This window comes from Canis aureus, chromosome 11 (assembly GCF_053574225.1).
Source record: "Canis aureus isolate CA01 chromosome 11, VMU_Caureus_v.1.0, whole genome shotgun sequence".
Lineage (NCBI taxonomy): Eukaryota > Metazoa > Chordata > Mammalia > Carnivora > Canidae > Canis > Canis aureus.
Window position 1 is genome coordinate 28,509,403 of NC_135621.1, and position 15,302 is coordinate 28,524,704.

General features: G+C 61.8%; 1 protein-coding gene and 1 long non-coding RNA gene across 14 annotated transcripts in view; one reads left to right on the top strand and one right to left on the bottom strand.

Moving 5' to 3' along the window:
• The window catches only part of LOC144323696 (uncharacterized), a 26,521-nt gene extending 12,261 nt beyond the window's left edge, over positions 1 to 14,260 (bottom strand). For 9 of the 10 annotated variants that reach the window (XR_013389075.1, XR_013389074.1, XR_013389072.1 and 6 more), the window contains exons 1-2: positions 14,147 to 14,260; positions 9,501 to 9,601 (exon numbers count right to left, since the gene is read on the bottom strand). This is a non-coding gene — a long non-coding RNA (uncharacterized LOC144323696). Of the gene's footprint in view, positions 1 to 95; positions 112 to 9,500; positions 9,602 to 14,146 lie in introns of those variants that run through there. The other variant, XR_013389068.1, reaches the window with a different exon arrangement.
• PDGFB (platelet derived growth factor subunit B) overlaps positions 11,531 to 15,302 on the top strand; it is a 21,259-nt gene continuing 17,487 nt past the window's right edge. Inside the window, exon 1 of one of the 4 annotated variants that reach the window (XM_077914477.1) lies at positions 11,531 to 12,625. In XM_077914477.1, the coding sequence (XP_077770603.1) occupies positions 12,563 to 12,625 (63 nt within the window). In that variant the 5' untranslated portion in view covers positions 11,531 to 12,562. Of the gene's footprint in view, positions 12,626 to 15,040; positions 15,197 to 15,302 lie in introns of those variants that run through there. The other 3 variants (XM_077914478.1, XM_077914479.1, XM_077914476.1) reach the window with 3 other exon arrangements.

Consider the following 15,302-nt stretch of genomic DNA (forward strand, 5'->3'; position numbering starts at 1 on the left):
CCTTTCCCAGTGGCTCAGGACTGCCAGCCTCCCCATTCCAGACAAGATCCGGTGATCCCTGTCCGCCCCCCAGGCCTCTGTCGAGGCTGGCACACCGGTGCTGGCACTGGAAAGCGACATTCCAGAGGCCCCCCGCGACTCCCTGCCAACCTCGGATTCTTGGCAGCGCAGGGGGAGGGCTGCGGTTGGGGAGGATTGTGGGTGGGAGGGGCCAGAGTCGGAACACCTGTCCACAGGATGTGAAAGGAAGCAGGCCAGAGACAGAGCCCCCCACCCGCCCCTCTGGCCTGCTCACCCACACCCCAGCAGGAGCCTGGGCCGAGGGCAGGGGCTCAGACACCGGGTTCTTGAAAAGACACTTCCTCCTCAGCTGGCCAAGCTCCCCTTCCTACCTCCTATAAAAGATTATTCGCTTGCTGTGTGACCTTGGGCAGACAGCACGCTCTCTCTGGGCCTCCGAGCTCAGGAGAGGGCCGAATCAGGAGGATCTTGACGCGCCCTCCAGCAAACAGTGTTTATTATCCCAAGGTGCTGTGGCTTCAGTCCCCTCCCCGGGCTCCCTGATCCCTCTCCACGCGGCAGCCCACAGACCCTGTTCCACCTGAGTGAGGCAGCGGCTCCCCTGCTCGTCACCCCGGAGAGGGCATCTCCGGCTCCGGGAATGCTACCTGGCTTCTTCTGCCTCCTGACCCCTGCCCTCCCCTCTCCCTCCTGGGGTGGGGGGGATCCTGGCCTCCAGACAGGCCCCAAACTCCCTCCCCAAACTCAGCAAGTCTCTTCTCTCCTAGGAGTCCGCCCTTGCCCCTCCTCTGGCCTGGAGGCCTCAGCCCCACCCAGCTCTTCTTCGAATAGTTCTTTCTGGTCATCCAAGGCCCAGCTCAAATGTCACCTCTCCGAGAGGCCTCCCCTGACCCTTCCTCTGAATCAGGGCCATCCACCCCACCCCAGTTTTGTGATCGTATCTCTCTGATTTATTTCCCTTATAACACGTGTCATGTTCGAATCTTCGAAAACGATCCTGGCCATTTACTGCTCACTTGCTGATTGTCCTTCCTCCTCTGTACTGTCCACTCCGGGAGGGCAGGTCCACTCTTCACCCGGCGCTGGGCCCGGCATGCAGCCAGCACTCAGCGAACCACTAGAGCCCTCGTGGGTCTTCCTCGTGCCCCAGGCCCTTGGATCTTCAACATGTGCTTCTCCCCCGGAAGCTCACCTGCCCCTGCCTCCCTGGCTTGTCCCCATCCAGATTGGGGCTAAAATTCACAGGGACTCTTCCCTGGGCCCAGAGGCCCGAGAGGCAGGGCAGGCAGGGAGGGAAGACCCGTGGCCCCTGGTCCCCTGGCACCCCGTTCCCCAAGGGCAGGGGAGCAGCCTTGGACCTGGAAACCCCCTGGGTCTGGCTGCTGGGGCAGGCAGTTCCGGGGTGACCTCATCGCCTTGAAAGCAGGGCAGCAGGGGCAGGAAGCAGAGGACGCATCAGATGGGCTAAATTTAGAGCGTTTGATTCAGCTCAGGCGGGACAATATTCCTGGAGTCCCCATTGTTTGTGAGGGGCCAGAGGGCAGGCTGTCCATTGAATGGCTGGGTCTGAGCCATGCCAAGCTGTCTGGGCAAGCAGAGGTGGCGGGTGGGGGGCGGGTGGGGTGAGCCAGGCCCAGGGTCCTAGGGACAGAGTCAGGTGGGGTGGGTGCAGACTCTGGGGATGCTGCCCTGGGCAGTAAGACCCAAGATGGGAAAGAGATGCCTCGTAGATGAGGAAGGGGGCTCTTGGGTGGCAACTGCTCAGCTGGGTGACTGTCTCAGGACAGCCAAGAGAAGCCATTAGCCCCCCTCCCTAGTCTACCATTTTCCAGGCCAGAGGCCTGAGGCTCAGACCCAGGCAACGAGCTGCCCAAGGCCACCCAGATGCCCTGTGTATGTCCCGATTCCCGGCCTGGGTGGGCAGCCCTTAGCTGGGCCCGAGCCCATGGCCCTCTCACCGGGACAGGTGCCGTGGGCCCTCACCCTGGCAAAGGCCCTCTCCCAGCGAGGCCGGGCGGCTGCAGGGGGGGACAGAGAAGAAGGTGGCTCTGCTCGCGCAGGCTCCAGAACCCGTTGCCATGGCAACCCAGGGTCCGAGCCTGCCCGCTCTGGAGGCGAGCCTGAAGCGGAGGACTTCCCCGGGTGAGTGGGCAGGGGCTGGGGCTGGCTTCTGACCCCAAGTGCCAGAGCCCAGGATGGGGCCAGCAGCCCCGCCTTGCAGCCTGGGCTCCTCACTCGGGCTAGGCCAGGGCTCCCTGGTGGTGTCCTGTTTCTGCACCCACACCTCATGCCCACGCTGTGGCCAGGCAGCCAAAAGGGGGTGGGGACTGTCCTGGATTCCAAGCCACCCCGGGAGGGAGAAGGAAGCTTTCCCCCCACCTTGAGTGCTGCAAGTCCTTCCTGCAAGTTGTGCTGAGGCTCTGGGAACTCCTTGGGCTATCTGCCTTGGAGATGGGGGAGGGGACAGGTTCCAATGGACCTGATCTTCCCGCTGACCTGTGACAGGCACAGGGAGAGGACCAATGATGTTCACTCGGGGTCCTGCCCTCTTTCCTCTTCCCAGCTCAGGGAGGGCCTTGGCAAGGAAGCCCAGGCCCCCTCCCCTGGCCCACAGCTCCAGGTAAGAACCTGGCATCTGAGCCAGGGTGGGGTGTGTCTGATGCCTCACATGGGGCAGCGGCTTCCCCTGTCCTTCTGGGCCCTGCCCACTGCCAGCGCCCGGGGTTCCAGACCCCCTCTCCCTTGAGGCCCACTGCCCTGCCCCGGGCGGTGGCCCAAGGCTGTTCTCTGCTCCTCTTGATTTCACATCATGACTCATGTTATCATGTTCTCAGGAGCTGAGTAACCACCTGAGTTATTTATACCCTGGCCTAGCAGGCTTCCTTCCCTCCTCCCAGAACTCAGGCAGGGAAGACTGGGAGGGGGTGGGGAGGAATCCGGGAGAGGGGGGATGTGGACTGGGAGAAGGCAGCTGAGCACCCCCCCACATCACCTCCCCTGGGGTACCACCCCCGTAAAGCACCCAAAAATAACCGTGACTATCCCAGCACAACAGGATGGGCCTGGATCTATGGCATCGATATATAGGTATTATGATGGTTTGGGGAGGGGGGAATTCCTTTCCCGAGCGAGTCACCCGTCTGGAAAAATAAAGAAGGAAAAAGCTGAAATTTTTTCCTTCCATCAAAACAGGAAGGAGCTGGGGGAGGTGGGGGGTGGATGGGGAGATGACGGGTGGAGGCTGAGATGCATCCTCTACCCTGCGGTGGTCTTCAGGGAGGGGAACCCCGGGGCGCCGGCGCACGGGGCCCACTGCTCTGCGGCCGGCCCTGGGTGTCCCCAGTGTGGCCATCCCTGGCTGCCCAGGGACACTTTTATCCCCTCCCTCCCAGGCCTGTGTGTAGGACACACACAGATGTCCACGTGCACACAGACCCGTGTCCCTCCTCCTCCCTACCCCATCCCTCTCATACACACATCACACATCATACAGACACACTCGCTCACCCCCACATGCCCCACCAGATCCCACATGAGAAAAGATCTCACCCTGGGTGGGCGGGACTTGGGAGGTCTGCCTTCCTGACTTATTTGTTTTTCCCTCCCCTTGAGCACTGTCCTGGGAGTCCTAAACTCAAGTTCACCTCTGACTCTGCTCCAACAATGACCAGCAGGATGACCTTAGGCAAGTCACTTCTTCTCTGGGGCCTCCGTTTCTCGTCTGTGATAAAGCTACGGTCATTCCCTCATTCCCACGCTGCTTCCCTGGGGGGCAAATGGAGGGAACAGCCCCGTTCCAAGCGAGTGGCATCGGAACCAGGGCTCCCGTTTCCTGAGAGCTTTCTATGTGCTAAGCATATACAATCAGTTGCTAGATTAACCCCATCACCAAATGTGCTCATTCTAGAATTATCCTCATCTGCGGCCCAGAGGGCGGGGACGCCCCCAGGCTTACAGGGCTGGGGTGTGGTGGAGGTTGGTTTTGAACTCTGGGCTCTTCTGTACTGTTGGCATCCAAGGAGGAATGGAGGAGGTGCCGTCAGAGCCCCGAGGAGGAGGAGGAGGAGGAGGAGGAGGAGGAGGAGGAGGAGGAAGAGGAGGAGGAGGAGGATCTAGCTTCTCTGGCTCCATGTTCCCATCTGGGACCACTGACAACGCTGTGCCATCAGCAGGGACGTCGTGCCCTGGTGGCCAGGGGGCGCACCTGTGCCCAAGGAGCATTATGCCCACTGTGGTGGCTGTTACCATTCAGACGATTAGTCACTCCCACTGGGCTGCCCTGTTTGCTTATTGACTTATGTAAGCACCGCCCGAAGGTGTTTGTACCGTTCTCGGTCTTTCTGTCTTCCACCTGCCTGCCTCAGCCTGCATGCCCCTCAAGGGTAGGGGGCTCCAGAGAGGTGAGCTGGCAATGCAACACGCACTTCTTTGTGAGGGCAAGTCTGGGGTACCGGGCAGGGCATGTCTGCACATCCTCCCCACGATCAGATTGTGTCGGGACCCCATCCTACAGACGAGGAACTGGGGTCCTGGACTCTCCTCCTCCAGGCTCAACATTGGACAGGCCTGGGACGTCCCCTCCAGGAGCTGTAGCTCTGCAGCCCAGGGCACTGGTTCAATCTGGCTTGGCAACCCCCTGATTGTGTGAATCAGGGAAGTCACGGCACCTCCCCAGGCCTCAGTTTTCTCGTCTGTAAAATGGGGATAATATACTTTGCTCTCCCTGCCTGCTGGGTGGCTCAAGGGACTTGGTGTAAATGTTCCATCCATGGGCAATCGCGTTGCTCGACGATTTTCGACCGGTGCTTCTCAAACTGCTGTGCAAGTGAGTCACTGGGAGTTTTCTTAAAATGCCGAGTCTGACCTGGCAGGTCCGGGGTGGGCCTGGCCCTGCGTGCTTCCTCCAGGCCCCCAGGTGCGGCAGAGGCCAATCGGTGGACCACGCTCCGAGGAGCCATGGTGTGCATCAGACGACGATGAAAAGGTAGTGGCTGTGCCCTGTGCTGAGCATCTGCGCTGTGCCGGGCCCCGGGCAGGCGCCCCAGCACCCCTTCTCACATCTGGTCCTCACAGTAGCCACATGAGGCAAATGTACTGATCCCGGTTCACAGCTGAAGAAACAGGCGGCTCAGAGAGGTCAATGTCCTGCCCAAGGACACACAGCCAGTAACCGGCACAGCAGGGTCTCAAAGCCAAGCCCGCGGGGCTTACCCACCAGGGTTCTTGTCCGGGGACCCAAACCTGCACAGGCTTACAGTCCCTGCCCTCGAGAAGCTCATGGGCCTGGGGCGGGGGTGGGGGGGGTGGAGCAGCGGCAGCGGGACCTAGGATACATCCAGGACATGGAAGCATCCTCAAGTGGCCTCTAGGCAGCCTGAGAAGGGACAACTTGCTACTTCTGGGAACTCACTCCAGGGAAAGCTCCCCAGAGCGCAGTCGGGAAGGGTGAGGAAGTGGGAGAGATGTGGTTGGAGAGGAGAGTGAAAGGCACAGTGGGAGGGGGATCACCACAAGTAGAAGTGGTCTGGGGTAGAAATCAGTCATCCACTACTCCTTGTGAATCCACAGCCTCGCCCAGAACCTTTCCTCATACCCACCTGCCTCCCTCGCCCCCGCCCCCACACTCCCAGAGTCCCCGCTCCCCAGCAGGAGAGGGCTGGGGGTCCCTGCAGTTGGCAAAGCTGTCGCTCATTTCTGTCCCTGACTCACTGTGTGATCTTGGGCTCAGAGGTCCCCCCCGAACCCCGTTGGCTTGTATTGCAGGGTCAGGGTCTTGAACACCGATGCTGTGTCAGGCTTTCTCCCAAAGGAGGGCTTCCTAACGGCTGGGGGAGGAGATGGGGACCCTGGTGGCAAGCTGAGCAAAGGGAGGGGTAATGACCATCCATAACCTGCCATCTGTGTCTCCTTTCTAGCAGCCTCCCCTGTCCAGGGTCAGCCGGCCAGGGTGGGGTGCCACTCATGGCAGAGGAGGAGCCTCCTTCAGCCAGGGGTCCAGCCCAGTGCTCACCAGAGGGCCCTCACCAGGCAGGGGTCTAGTGAGGCCAAAACCAGTGGCTGAGGGAGGGCGGGGCCCAGGAGGACTGGGCAGCTATGTTTCATCCAGAGAGTGATGCCAGCACCAGGCTGCCCAGTTTCAAACTCCAGCTCTGCCCTCACTCATCCTTGACAGTGCCAAAGCCGCTCCAGGCCTCGGTTTTCCCATCTGTAAAATGGGGTTGACATAGCTCCTCTCTCATAGGCTGGTTGTGAGGCCTAACTGGGTGAATATACCTGAAGGCCTGGGCTCATGTCTCTCAGGAACATTGAGGACAAATCTGTGGCTTTATCACTGTGGTTAGCTTCCCACCCTTCTGACGGACAAATCATGTTTCCTGCAGTCACGAATATCCTCCTCCGGAGAGCTGGTGAGGGCCTGGTGCTGCTGTACCCCCACCAGGAGGGGCTGCCTGCCGCCTGCCCACCCCTTTCTCCCTCCTGCCCTATCCCAGGTGAATCTTCAGAGCACAGCAGCAAGGACTCCCTGATTTGGAAAGGGCCCGCTAACCCAGATCTAGTACACAAGCTCCCACCTACAGGGCTGCAGATGACCCGCCCCACTACCGCCCTGAGGAGGTGGACAGGTCTTGGGGGCCCACCGCCTCCAGCCCTGCCCAGCCTCCTCCATGCAGCCCACTTTAATTTTCTGCATGGAAAGTGACATGAAACACTGGGCAACTCCGATCCAGGCCACACAGGGAGTCATCATGTAATGGGGAGATGGCAAAAGTGGGGGCTTTGGCATCAAGGCTCTGGATTCAAATCTTGACACACCCGCTTCCTCGCTGGGTGATGCTGGGCAAGCAAGTATCCTTCTCGGAGTCTCAATGCCCCGCCCCCAGGTATGAACAAGGGAAGAGCCCCAGCCCCGCAGGAGGTGGCCTTGCTCCTTTGGTGGTGGAGTGGTGAGATTGCTACCCTTTCCTCAGGCAGAGTGCTTGGCCCCCCACGAAGGCTCTGTAGGGGAGGTGTCCCGGTTACCAGGGGCCCAGCCTGGGAGCAGCCAAGGGTGCAGTAAGGATGAAACTTCTCTAGGGAAAGCCGACCAGCACCAGCTCTGGGGACGGGTCACCTCCCAGCCCGTTTGGGGGTGGGGGCGGGGGCTCTGCTCCATTTCCAGCCAGCTTCCAGGACAGGTAGATCTGAGCTGTCCCGTCCAAACATCCTCTTCCTTGTCTGGAGACTAGAAAAGCTAAAAATGCATTGCTCAGCCCCAGGAAAACAAACACTGAGCTTCCCTTGCCTTTGTACGCAGGACACGAGGCCCAAAGCTGCAGAGGCCGCGCAGTAGGCTCCCCCAGCCTGCCCCAGGCCTGGGTGTCTGTCTGTCTGTCTGTCTGCCTTCCTGGGGTCTCTCCTGCCTTCCCGGTACTCACAGCCACAGCGGCACAGCCTCACCAGTGTGTGGGCGTCTCCAACAGGAGCGGTGGGGGCTCTGTGTGGCGACCACCGCTCCCTTCCAGGTGATGTGCCTGTAGCCTTCGCAGCCTGGGGATGCTCCTCCCCCAGGCCTGTCTCCTGAGCGCACAGGTGGGTGTGTGCGCGTGCGCAAACGCCTGCAGCTGGAGCGATTATATCGCTCAGCCCCGCAACCAAGCCAAGCTTTCGACGCTGAGGATGTGTTAACTCCCTGGGGTGATCACTCTTGTTATCCACATTTTATAGATGAGAAAACCGAGGCTCAGAAAGGTGACGCTCAAGGTCACGAGCTAGTAAATGGTAGAGCAGGCCTTGAACCCCAGGCAGTCTTTGCTGGGAAGCCTCGTCCCCTGACCCACCCCCACCCCACCCCCTCACCCCGCAAACCTCCAGTTCCTCAACCACCAAAGGAGCACCAATGTTACAATACCTCCCTCCCTGGGTGAGGGTGACACAGGCCCAGGCCTCGAGGCCGGGGCAGCGGGGGCAGGGCAGTGAGGGGCCCTGGGCCAGCTGACCTAAGCTACCCGTGTGGGGGCAGATATGTACTTTGCCATCCTACAGCCTGGGGCTGGGGCCCCAGGCCATTTGTCGCTTGGCCTTGGACTGTCCCCAATTTGGAGCCTGACTTCCTCTGGCCATCAAGCTGGGGAAAGCAGGCTTGCCTGGCACGGGTGCTGCTAGGGCTCTCTTAGGAGAGCAGGGATACCCACTCTGCACTGGAGGGCCCAAGTCTGTCCCCGGGATGGAAGCCAACTCCTTCCTTGGCCCTGAGCCCCCACTCCCAGGGTATGAGATCTTTTTGATGGAGGACAGCTTAGACTGCTCTAGACACACAGTCCAAAAAGCCCTGGCCTTGGGCAGGCCCCTCAGCAATTAGCTGAGGGCTGTGGCCACTTGGCTTTCTGCTGCGTTCAGACTTTATCAAGGGGGTGGGGAGTGAGAGTCATGGGGTGTGGCCCCCAGCCCACAGGACCAGCTCCCAGACCTACTGGAAAGCCTGGTTCCTAAGGGTCCCAGGGTCAAAGATGGGCCGGGGTCTTTCCAAGTCTGTGAGGTGCCTCTGTGCATCTGGGTTCAGAGGCTCCTGTTACAAGCCCCTCCCCAACCCCTTTCACCCCTGAGGCAGAGCCTGGCATCTTTGCACCGAAAGGCAAAAGGCCGGGACTCAGAGGAAGAAATAGGCAAGATATTTACTCATTTATTCATTCCTCTAGCAGACATTTATTGAGCAACTGCTGGGAGCTAGAATCAGGCCCTTGTTCACCTGGATCTCAGTCTAGTGCTAGACTGATAAACGGGCAATGACAACACGAGGGAAACACAAGTTTCCACTTGCTGTGGAAACCCAGAGCAAGTACCAAGCCCAGGGGGCTTCCTGGAGGAGGTGCTAAGTCTTAGGAAGAAAAGAAGGAGGTGTTCTTTAGAGAACTGCTCGTATAGAAAGACCCCCCCACATTGGCATGGTGTCTACAAGGAGAGGGTACGGGGGGGGGGGGGTGTCTCTTTAGCATGGCATTCAGGCTGGGAGCCCTGTGGTTCCATCTGCCTCTTCTGTCCCCATCTTGCCATTTCCAAGCAGTGCACAAAGACCTCTGGACTGTAATGATTTGTGTCTATCCCACTTAGCAGCCTGGTAGGTCCCAGAACCCCAGCTCTGGGTCTCCTATATTACATTTCCACCTCGGGGCTGCAGTAAGGATGGGTGGGTGCTCAATGATGCTGCTCCTAGTAGCCTCCCTCCCCTTTGCCTCCCTCCCCGGAGGCTGAGCTGTGTGTTCCCTCCTTTGTGCTCCCACAACACTTTGTGTGTAAGTCAGAACTCATGTCCGTACAGCACTTTCAGTTGGCAAAGCACTTTTACATATGTTGTGTTTGATGCTCACAAGTGTAAAATGTGTCATAATTATCATCGTCAATCAGTCAGCACCTGCCAAGAGGCAGCATAGCATGGTGTTAATTTAAGCGTGCGGGCTCCACAGCTGGAAGGCTTGGGTTCCAGTCCAGTCTCTACCACTTACCGGCTGTGTGACCTTGAACAAGTTGCTTAACCTCTCTGTGCTTCAATGTCCCCATTTGTAAGATAGCAGTAACATACTTCACAGGAGCACCGAGAGGCTACCTGCGGAGTAAGAAGAACACTGCTGATTACACACACAGGGTTGCCTCAATAGCCGTCATCTCATCTCTTTTATAGATAAGGACACAGAAGGTCAAGGTCAACATCACCTGGTGTCCTGTGGTTTTTATCTCTAAGTCTTTAGACTTCAAATCTTGTGTTTTGGGATTACCTTCCCACCCTCCCACCCCCAATCTCCCTTGTCACCCTGTCTCCTAATTTATCTGTTTACGCATCTGTCCTTCTGGATCGGGGCTCCTCCAGGGCAGGAGCCTGTATTAGCCTTGTGCTGTCCACTCGGGCCCGGAATAGCACGTAGCTGCTGGGGAACACTCAAACCCTGTGTTGAAGGGATGACGCGCTCCATGTGCCAGGCATCCTGTGCAGTCCTTCCAGATGGATTATCTCATCTGAGCCTCTAGACCACTCTCTGAGGTAGTTACCAATTCTACAACCGTAATGAGGTACAATAAAATACATGGGTCAGTTTTGATATATGTACATACCCAGGGAACTCATCATCACCAGCCACACTGACCAACATTCCCATCACCATTAAGACATTCCCAGGCCTCTTTGAAATCCTTCCCTCCCTCCAGTTATAGACTTATTTCTAGTTTATAGGGGTGGAAACCAAGGTCTGGAGAGGTTAGGCTTCCCAGAGACACCTGACCAGCAAGTGGCCACACCAGGATCTGAACCAAGGTGACCTGCCCGCAGCCTGCCTTGTGGCCACTGTGCCATGCTGCCTGGGCAGTAATGGGTACAGGTGGGTACTCGAGGCTGCTTGTAAAGAGGCCCACCTGGGAAGTCCCCCCTCCTCTGCGCCACCTTTGCTCAGGTCCAAGAAGATGGCTTATGAAGAGACAGCCGCTGTCCCTGTCTCAGTGACTGAGGCATGAGGAGCAAGCTGGCACCCCAGAGGTTATGTCTGGGTACCAAGGGCAGAAGACACAGACAGTACAAGGGGACCAGATAAAGGTGTCCTACAGCCAGAAGCCAGGCGATGCAGTGAGCCTGCGGGTCCCGTGGTGGGTGCTGGGCTGGGCGGGCATGCGTGTGACTCTGTGACTGTGACCGTGTGACTGGCTGCGGAAGGCAGGGGCCGCAGCCGCTGTCGGAGCTGGGGGTGGAAGGCGTTAACTGTGTGAATGCTGGCCTGGGTGTGTGTGTGGGGGGCCGGGCCTCAAACCCGGGGGCTGAGGTAGGTAGTAAACATCAGGATGACTGTAGGATTGTGATGGCGGCCCTGCAAGGATGCTGCAGGGTTGAGGGGGTTTGTGTGACTTTGCAGTTCAACAAATTCAAATTCAGCCAATGCTGGCAGTGCCTGTTGTGTGCCAGGCAACCAGCTAGGAGGCGGAGACATAAACCCCGCTTTTCTGCTGAATGGTACTGGCGGCAGGGGTCTGTGTGGTCTCCTTGTGGCTGGGTGCTGTCTGCCCTTTCCCGCCCTTTTAGGTCCTCCCAAGAACCCTATCCTGCTTTGAGGCTGGATGGAAGAGCACAGAAAGGAAGTGACTTGGCCAAGGTGACCCAGCTCCTCAGCACCAGGGCAGGATGGGATCCAAGCTGCCCAGCCTGAGTCCTTCACAGCTAGACCATGCCCCTGTCGGGGTGCAAGCGCTGTCCTGGGGCTGCAGGCTTGGACTCCTGGCGGTGGCCCTGGAGACAACTCCCCAACCACGTGGGCTAGAAATCAGGCCACGGTCACTGTGCTAAGGGGCGGGGCGCTAGGTCGCCCCTAGTTCTCCCCTCCCCAGGGCCAGATCCTGGACTGGGGGTGCTGCCGGGCTCTTAGAGACCCCTGCGCGCCCCGCCCCCGCCTCAGGCCCTCCCGGAGCTCCCCCCCCCCCTTCCCGGTGCTGACTCCCGGCCAGAAGAGGAAAGGCAGTCTCCACCCACCTCTAGCGCTCTCCCTTCTCCTTTATAAAGGCCGGAACAGCTGAAAGGGTGGCAACTTCTCCTGCCGCCGGGAGCAGCCCGCCTGTCTCCCCGCGCACCCGCAGCCTCCCCCGCTGCCTCCCTGAGGGCTCCCCTCCGGCCGCCAGCGCCCATCTTTCATTCCCGAGATAGAGATATTTTGCGCACACACACAGACACACACGCGCAAAAAAGGGAAAGGAAAAAAAAAAGGCCCACCCTCCAGCCTCGTTGCAAAGAGAAGCCGGAGCAGCCGCAGCTCACAGCCCGCAGAGGACGCCCGGAGCGCCGAGCGCGCGGACTGACGGACCGACGGACTCGCGCCGCGTCCACCTGTCTGCCGCGCCCGGCACTGCGCGCAGCGGGCACGCCGCGAGCGCGGAGCAGCCGTGCCCGCCGCCCGGGCCCCGCGCCAAGGCGCACACGCTCCGGCCCCCCCACCCGGCCCGGGCGGGAGTTTGCACCTCTCCCCGCCCGGGGACTCGGGCCGCCGCTGCAAAGCCAACTTTGGAAAAAGTTTTTTTGGGGAGACTTTGGCCTTGAGGTGCCCAGCTCTGCACTTTCCGACTTCGGGGGCCTTTCCAGAAAATGTTGCAAAAAAGCTAAGCCGGCGGGCAGAGGAAAACGCCTCTAGTCGGCGAGTGAAGACGAACCATCGACTGCCGTGTTCTTTTTCCTCTTGGAGGTTGGAGTCCCCTGGGCGCCCCCACACGGCTAGACGCCTCGGCTGGTTCGCGACGCAGACCCCTGGCCGTGGATGCTCGCTCGGGCTCGGGATCCGCCCAGGTAGCGGCCTCGGACCCTGGTCCCGCGCTCAGGCCCTCCCCAGCCCCTCAACGACGGAGCCGGGGCCGGGGGCGGCGGCGCCCGGGGGCCATGCGGGTGAGCCGCGGCGGCGGCTGCAGCGGCCTGAGCGCCTGAGCGCCGCAGACCCGAGCCGAGCCCACCTCCCTCCCCAGCCCCCGCCCCCCACCCTGGCCGCGGGGGCGGCGCGCTCGGTCCACGCGTCCGGGGCCCCGCGGGGCCGGGCCCGGAGTCGGCATGAATCGCTGCTGGGCGCTCTTCCTGTCTCTCTGCTGCTACCTGCGTCTGGTCAGCGCCGAGGTGAGTTGCGACGGCGGCCGGGGCTGGTCGGCTTCATTCATTACCTCCCCCTCCCCCCCCCCCGCCACCCCCTCCCCTCCCTGCAGTGAACTTTGGACCCTTGCAGCCCACGGGCCTAGCGCCGGGCGCTAGGTGACCTCCGAGGGCTGGGACGCGAGGTCCGGGAGGTGCCGGGCTGTGCGGGGAGGGGGCGGGGGTAGCTTTCTTTCCCAGGGCCGATCCTGGATCTCTGGCCCTTTCGGCGTCGGGGGAGGGTGTGTGTGGCCCCGTCCCCCACCCCTCAGGAGCCCCGAGGGAGAGAGGGTGGGGGTGGTGCCGAGGGCGCAAAAGGCTGCGCGTTCTCCGAGCCCACTTTGGTTCCAGCTTAGGTTCTGTCCAGGACCCGGCTTGCGCGGGAGGTGCGCGCTCGCGCACCGGTGGCAGCCACGCCACCCTTCGGCGGGGGGTTTCCTCCCCACCCCGGCTGGGGCTCCGGGTCGGGACGGGCGCCCTCGGGCCAGCGCAGGGCATGCCCGGCCCTAGAGCGCAGTCCGGCAGCAGCTTGCGTCTTGGGGGCGGTGGGTGCCGAGAGCGCGGGCGGGCGAGCGATCGAGGTGGGGAGAGGTTTGGGGCACTCGGGAATTGGGGAGGAGTGCGGCTTTTAAGGAATCCAGCCCTCGGGGCGGTGTGTGCCCCAGGCCCCGCCAAACCTGCGCCCGCGCCCTGCGAGAGGGAGCGCCTCTCTCCCCCGCTTGCAGGGTGCGGAGCGCGCCTGTAAAAGCGTAGCTGCAAGGCAGGTGGGGTGTAGAAACGTCTGCGGGAGCTATCAGGTCGGATCGGTGCCCCCACCCCTCCCAGCCACACGTAGCAGTGAGTTGGCAAGTCCACCCGGAATCCAGGTGGGAAAGGGGGCGGGGCAGGGAGGAAGCGCGAGGTGGAGGGGAGGGAGGGCGGCGGGGAGCGCGGCGAGCCTGGGTCCCGTCCCGCCTCCGCTCGGCCGCGGCCGGAGCCCGCACCTCGCCGGCGCCCGAGGAGGGCCGGCCCCTCCTGGCGTCTAACGAGGCGCAGGAAGGCGGCGGCGGCGGCGGCGGCGAAGGGGTTAAGGTGAAGGGCTCCGCGGCCGCGGCCAGACCTTGGGCCGCCGCCAGCGCAGGTTGTTTTGACCACAGAGGAGCCGTCGCCGTCTCCTTTTGTTCTCGGGGCTCCTCGAGGGCCGCCGGCCGCCCGCCCTGGGGCCCCGCCCTTCCGCGGCCAACCCCCCGCGGTCCGCACCCGGGAGGGAGGCCGCAGGGCTCGGCCCGGCAGCCTGCAGGCCCCTCCCGACGCCCCCTCCTCTCCGGTCTGCAGCCCCCGGCCGCGGCCAGCTGTTGGGGAGGGGGGCGCCGGCCGGCCCCAGCTGCCGCCTCGTCGCGCCGCGCCTCGCCTCGCCTCGCCGCGGGGCCTGGGGGCCGGGCCCGGTGCCAGGGCGTCCTGGGAACGGCGGCGCCCCCGCCGCTGCTCTCCGCAGCCCACCCCGCCCGGCCCCCGGACTCGCTCACTCACCCCACGCATGCACACTCTTGGCCGGAGGCGATGCTGCGCTCCGGCGGGCGGGCGCGCAGAGCGACGGGCACGCACTACCGCGGCCGGGTCGCGCGCCCGCCGCCGCCACGCCCGTGCACACGCGGGGCACACGCGCGCGCACCGCACACACACGTACGCCTGGTCCCCGAACACGCGGCCTGAACACACGTGCGCGCACACCCACGCACGCACACAGGCACGCACGGCTCCTCTACACCCAGCCCCGGGGGCCCACCCCCGCGCAACAGGTGGGCGCACCGTGGGTCCTGGAGCCTCGTCACCGTCACCCGCGTAGTGGCCGCGGTTCCTTGCTGGGCCCTAGGAGGGAGGGCAAACAGGGACCCTCCCATCAGATCCCCGCGTCGCAGCACCCACTGTTTTTTGCTTGCTCGGGTCAGCTTGCCTCCCCTCAAACAGTAAACAACCCTCTGAAATTGCTTTTTTGCCGACCACCCCCAGGAGGCGGAAAATAGTGTTGATGCGCCTGGGGGGCGCTGCGGTCCAGAGCATTTCTCCCTCCAATCGGCCCTTCTTTGAGCCTCCAAGACTGGAGGACCCACGCCGCTGAGGGGGCTCCCACCTGGCTGTTCAGCCTCCTCCTTGCTGCTACCAGCATGTTCTGGAGAGGCTGGGTGACAGCTGGGTGAGGCTCTCCGGGGCTTGTCCTCCCCATTTCCGCCTTCCTCCAGCACCTCCTCCTCCTTCCCCACAACTCCATGGGTATGTGTGTTTGGGGGCACGCTATGGCACAGAAGCCGGTGCCTCTCTCCTTACTGTAATCACAGGGTCCTGGAACACAAGGCCCTCGGGAACCCACAATTGTGTGGTGCTTTGCACTTTCTGAAAGAAGCACTTTTCATGCTAAGCCTATGTCTGTCTCATGCTCTCATGAGGCTCTGGGGAGGGTGGGGGAGGAGACATAAAGGGGAAACCCATCCACATGGGGGTCAGTCGAGGAAGGAAGACTCCAGGAGAGCTTGCTGCTGGTCATGGCCTTGGAGCTGGCCTTGTCTCTGGCATCAGCCTCAGGTAGAGGCCTTAGCAGCTGGGAGGGAGGGGTGGGAGCTCTGATGGGGAGCCCAGCAGTGGGTCCGCCAGGCCTAGGAGGTCCCATCTCCATCAGCTGAGCTGGCTT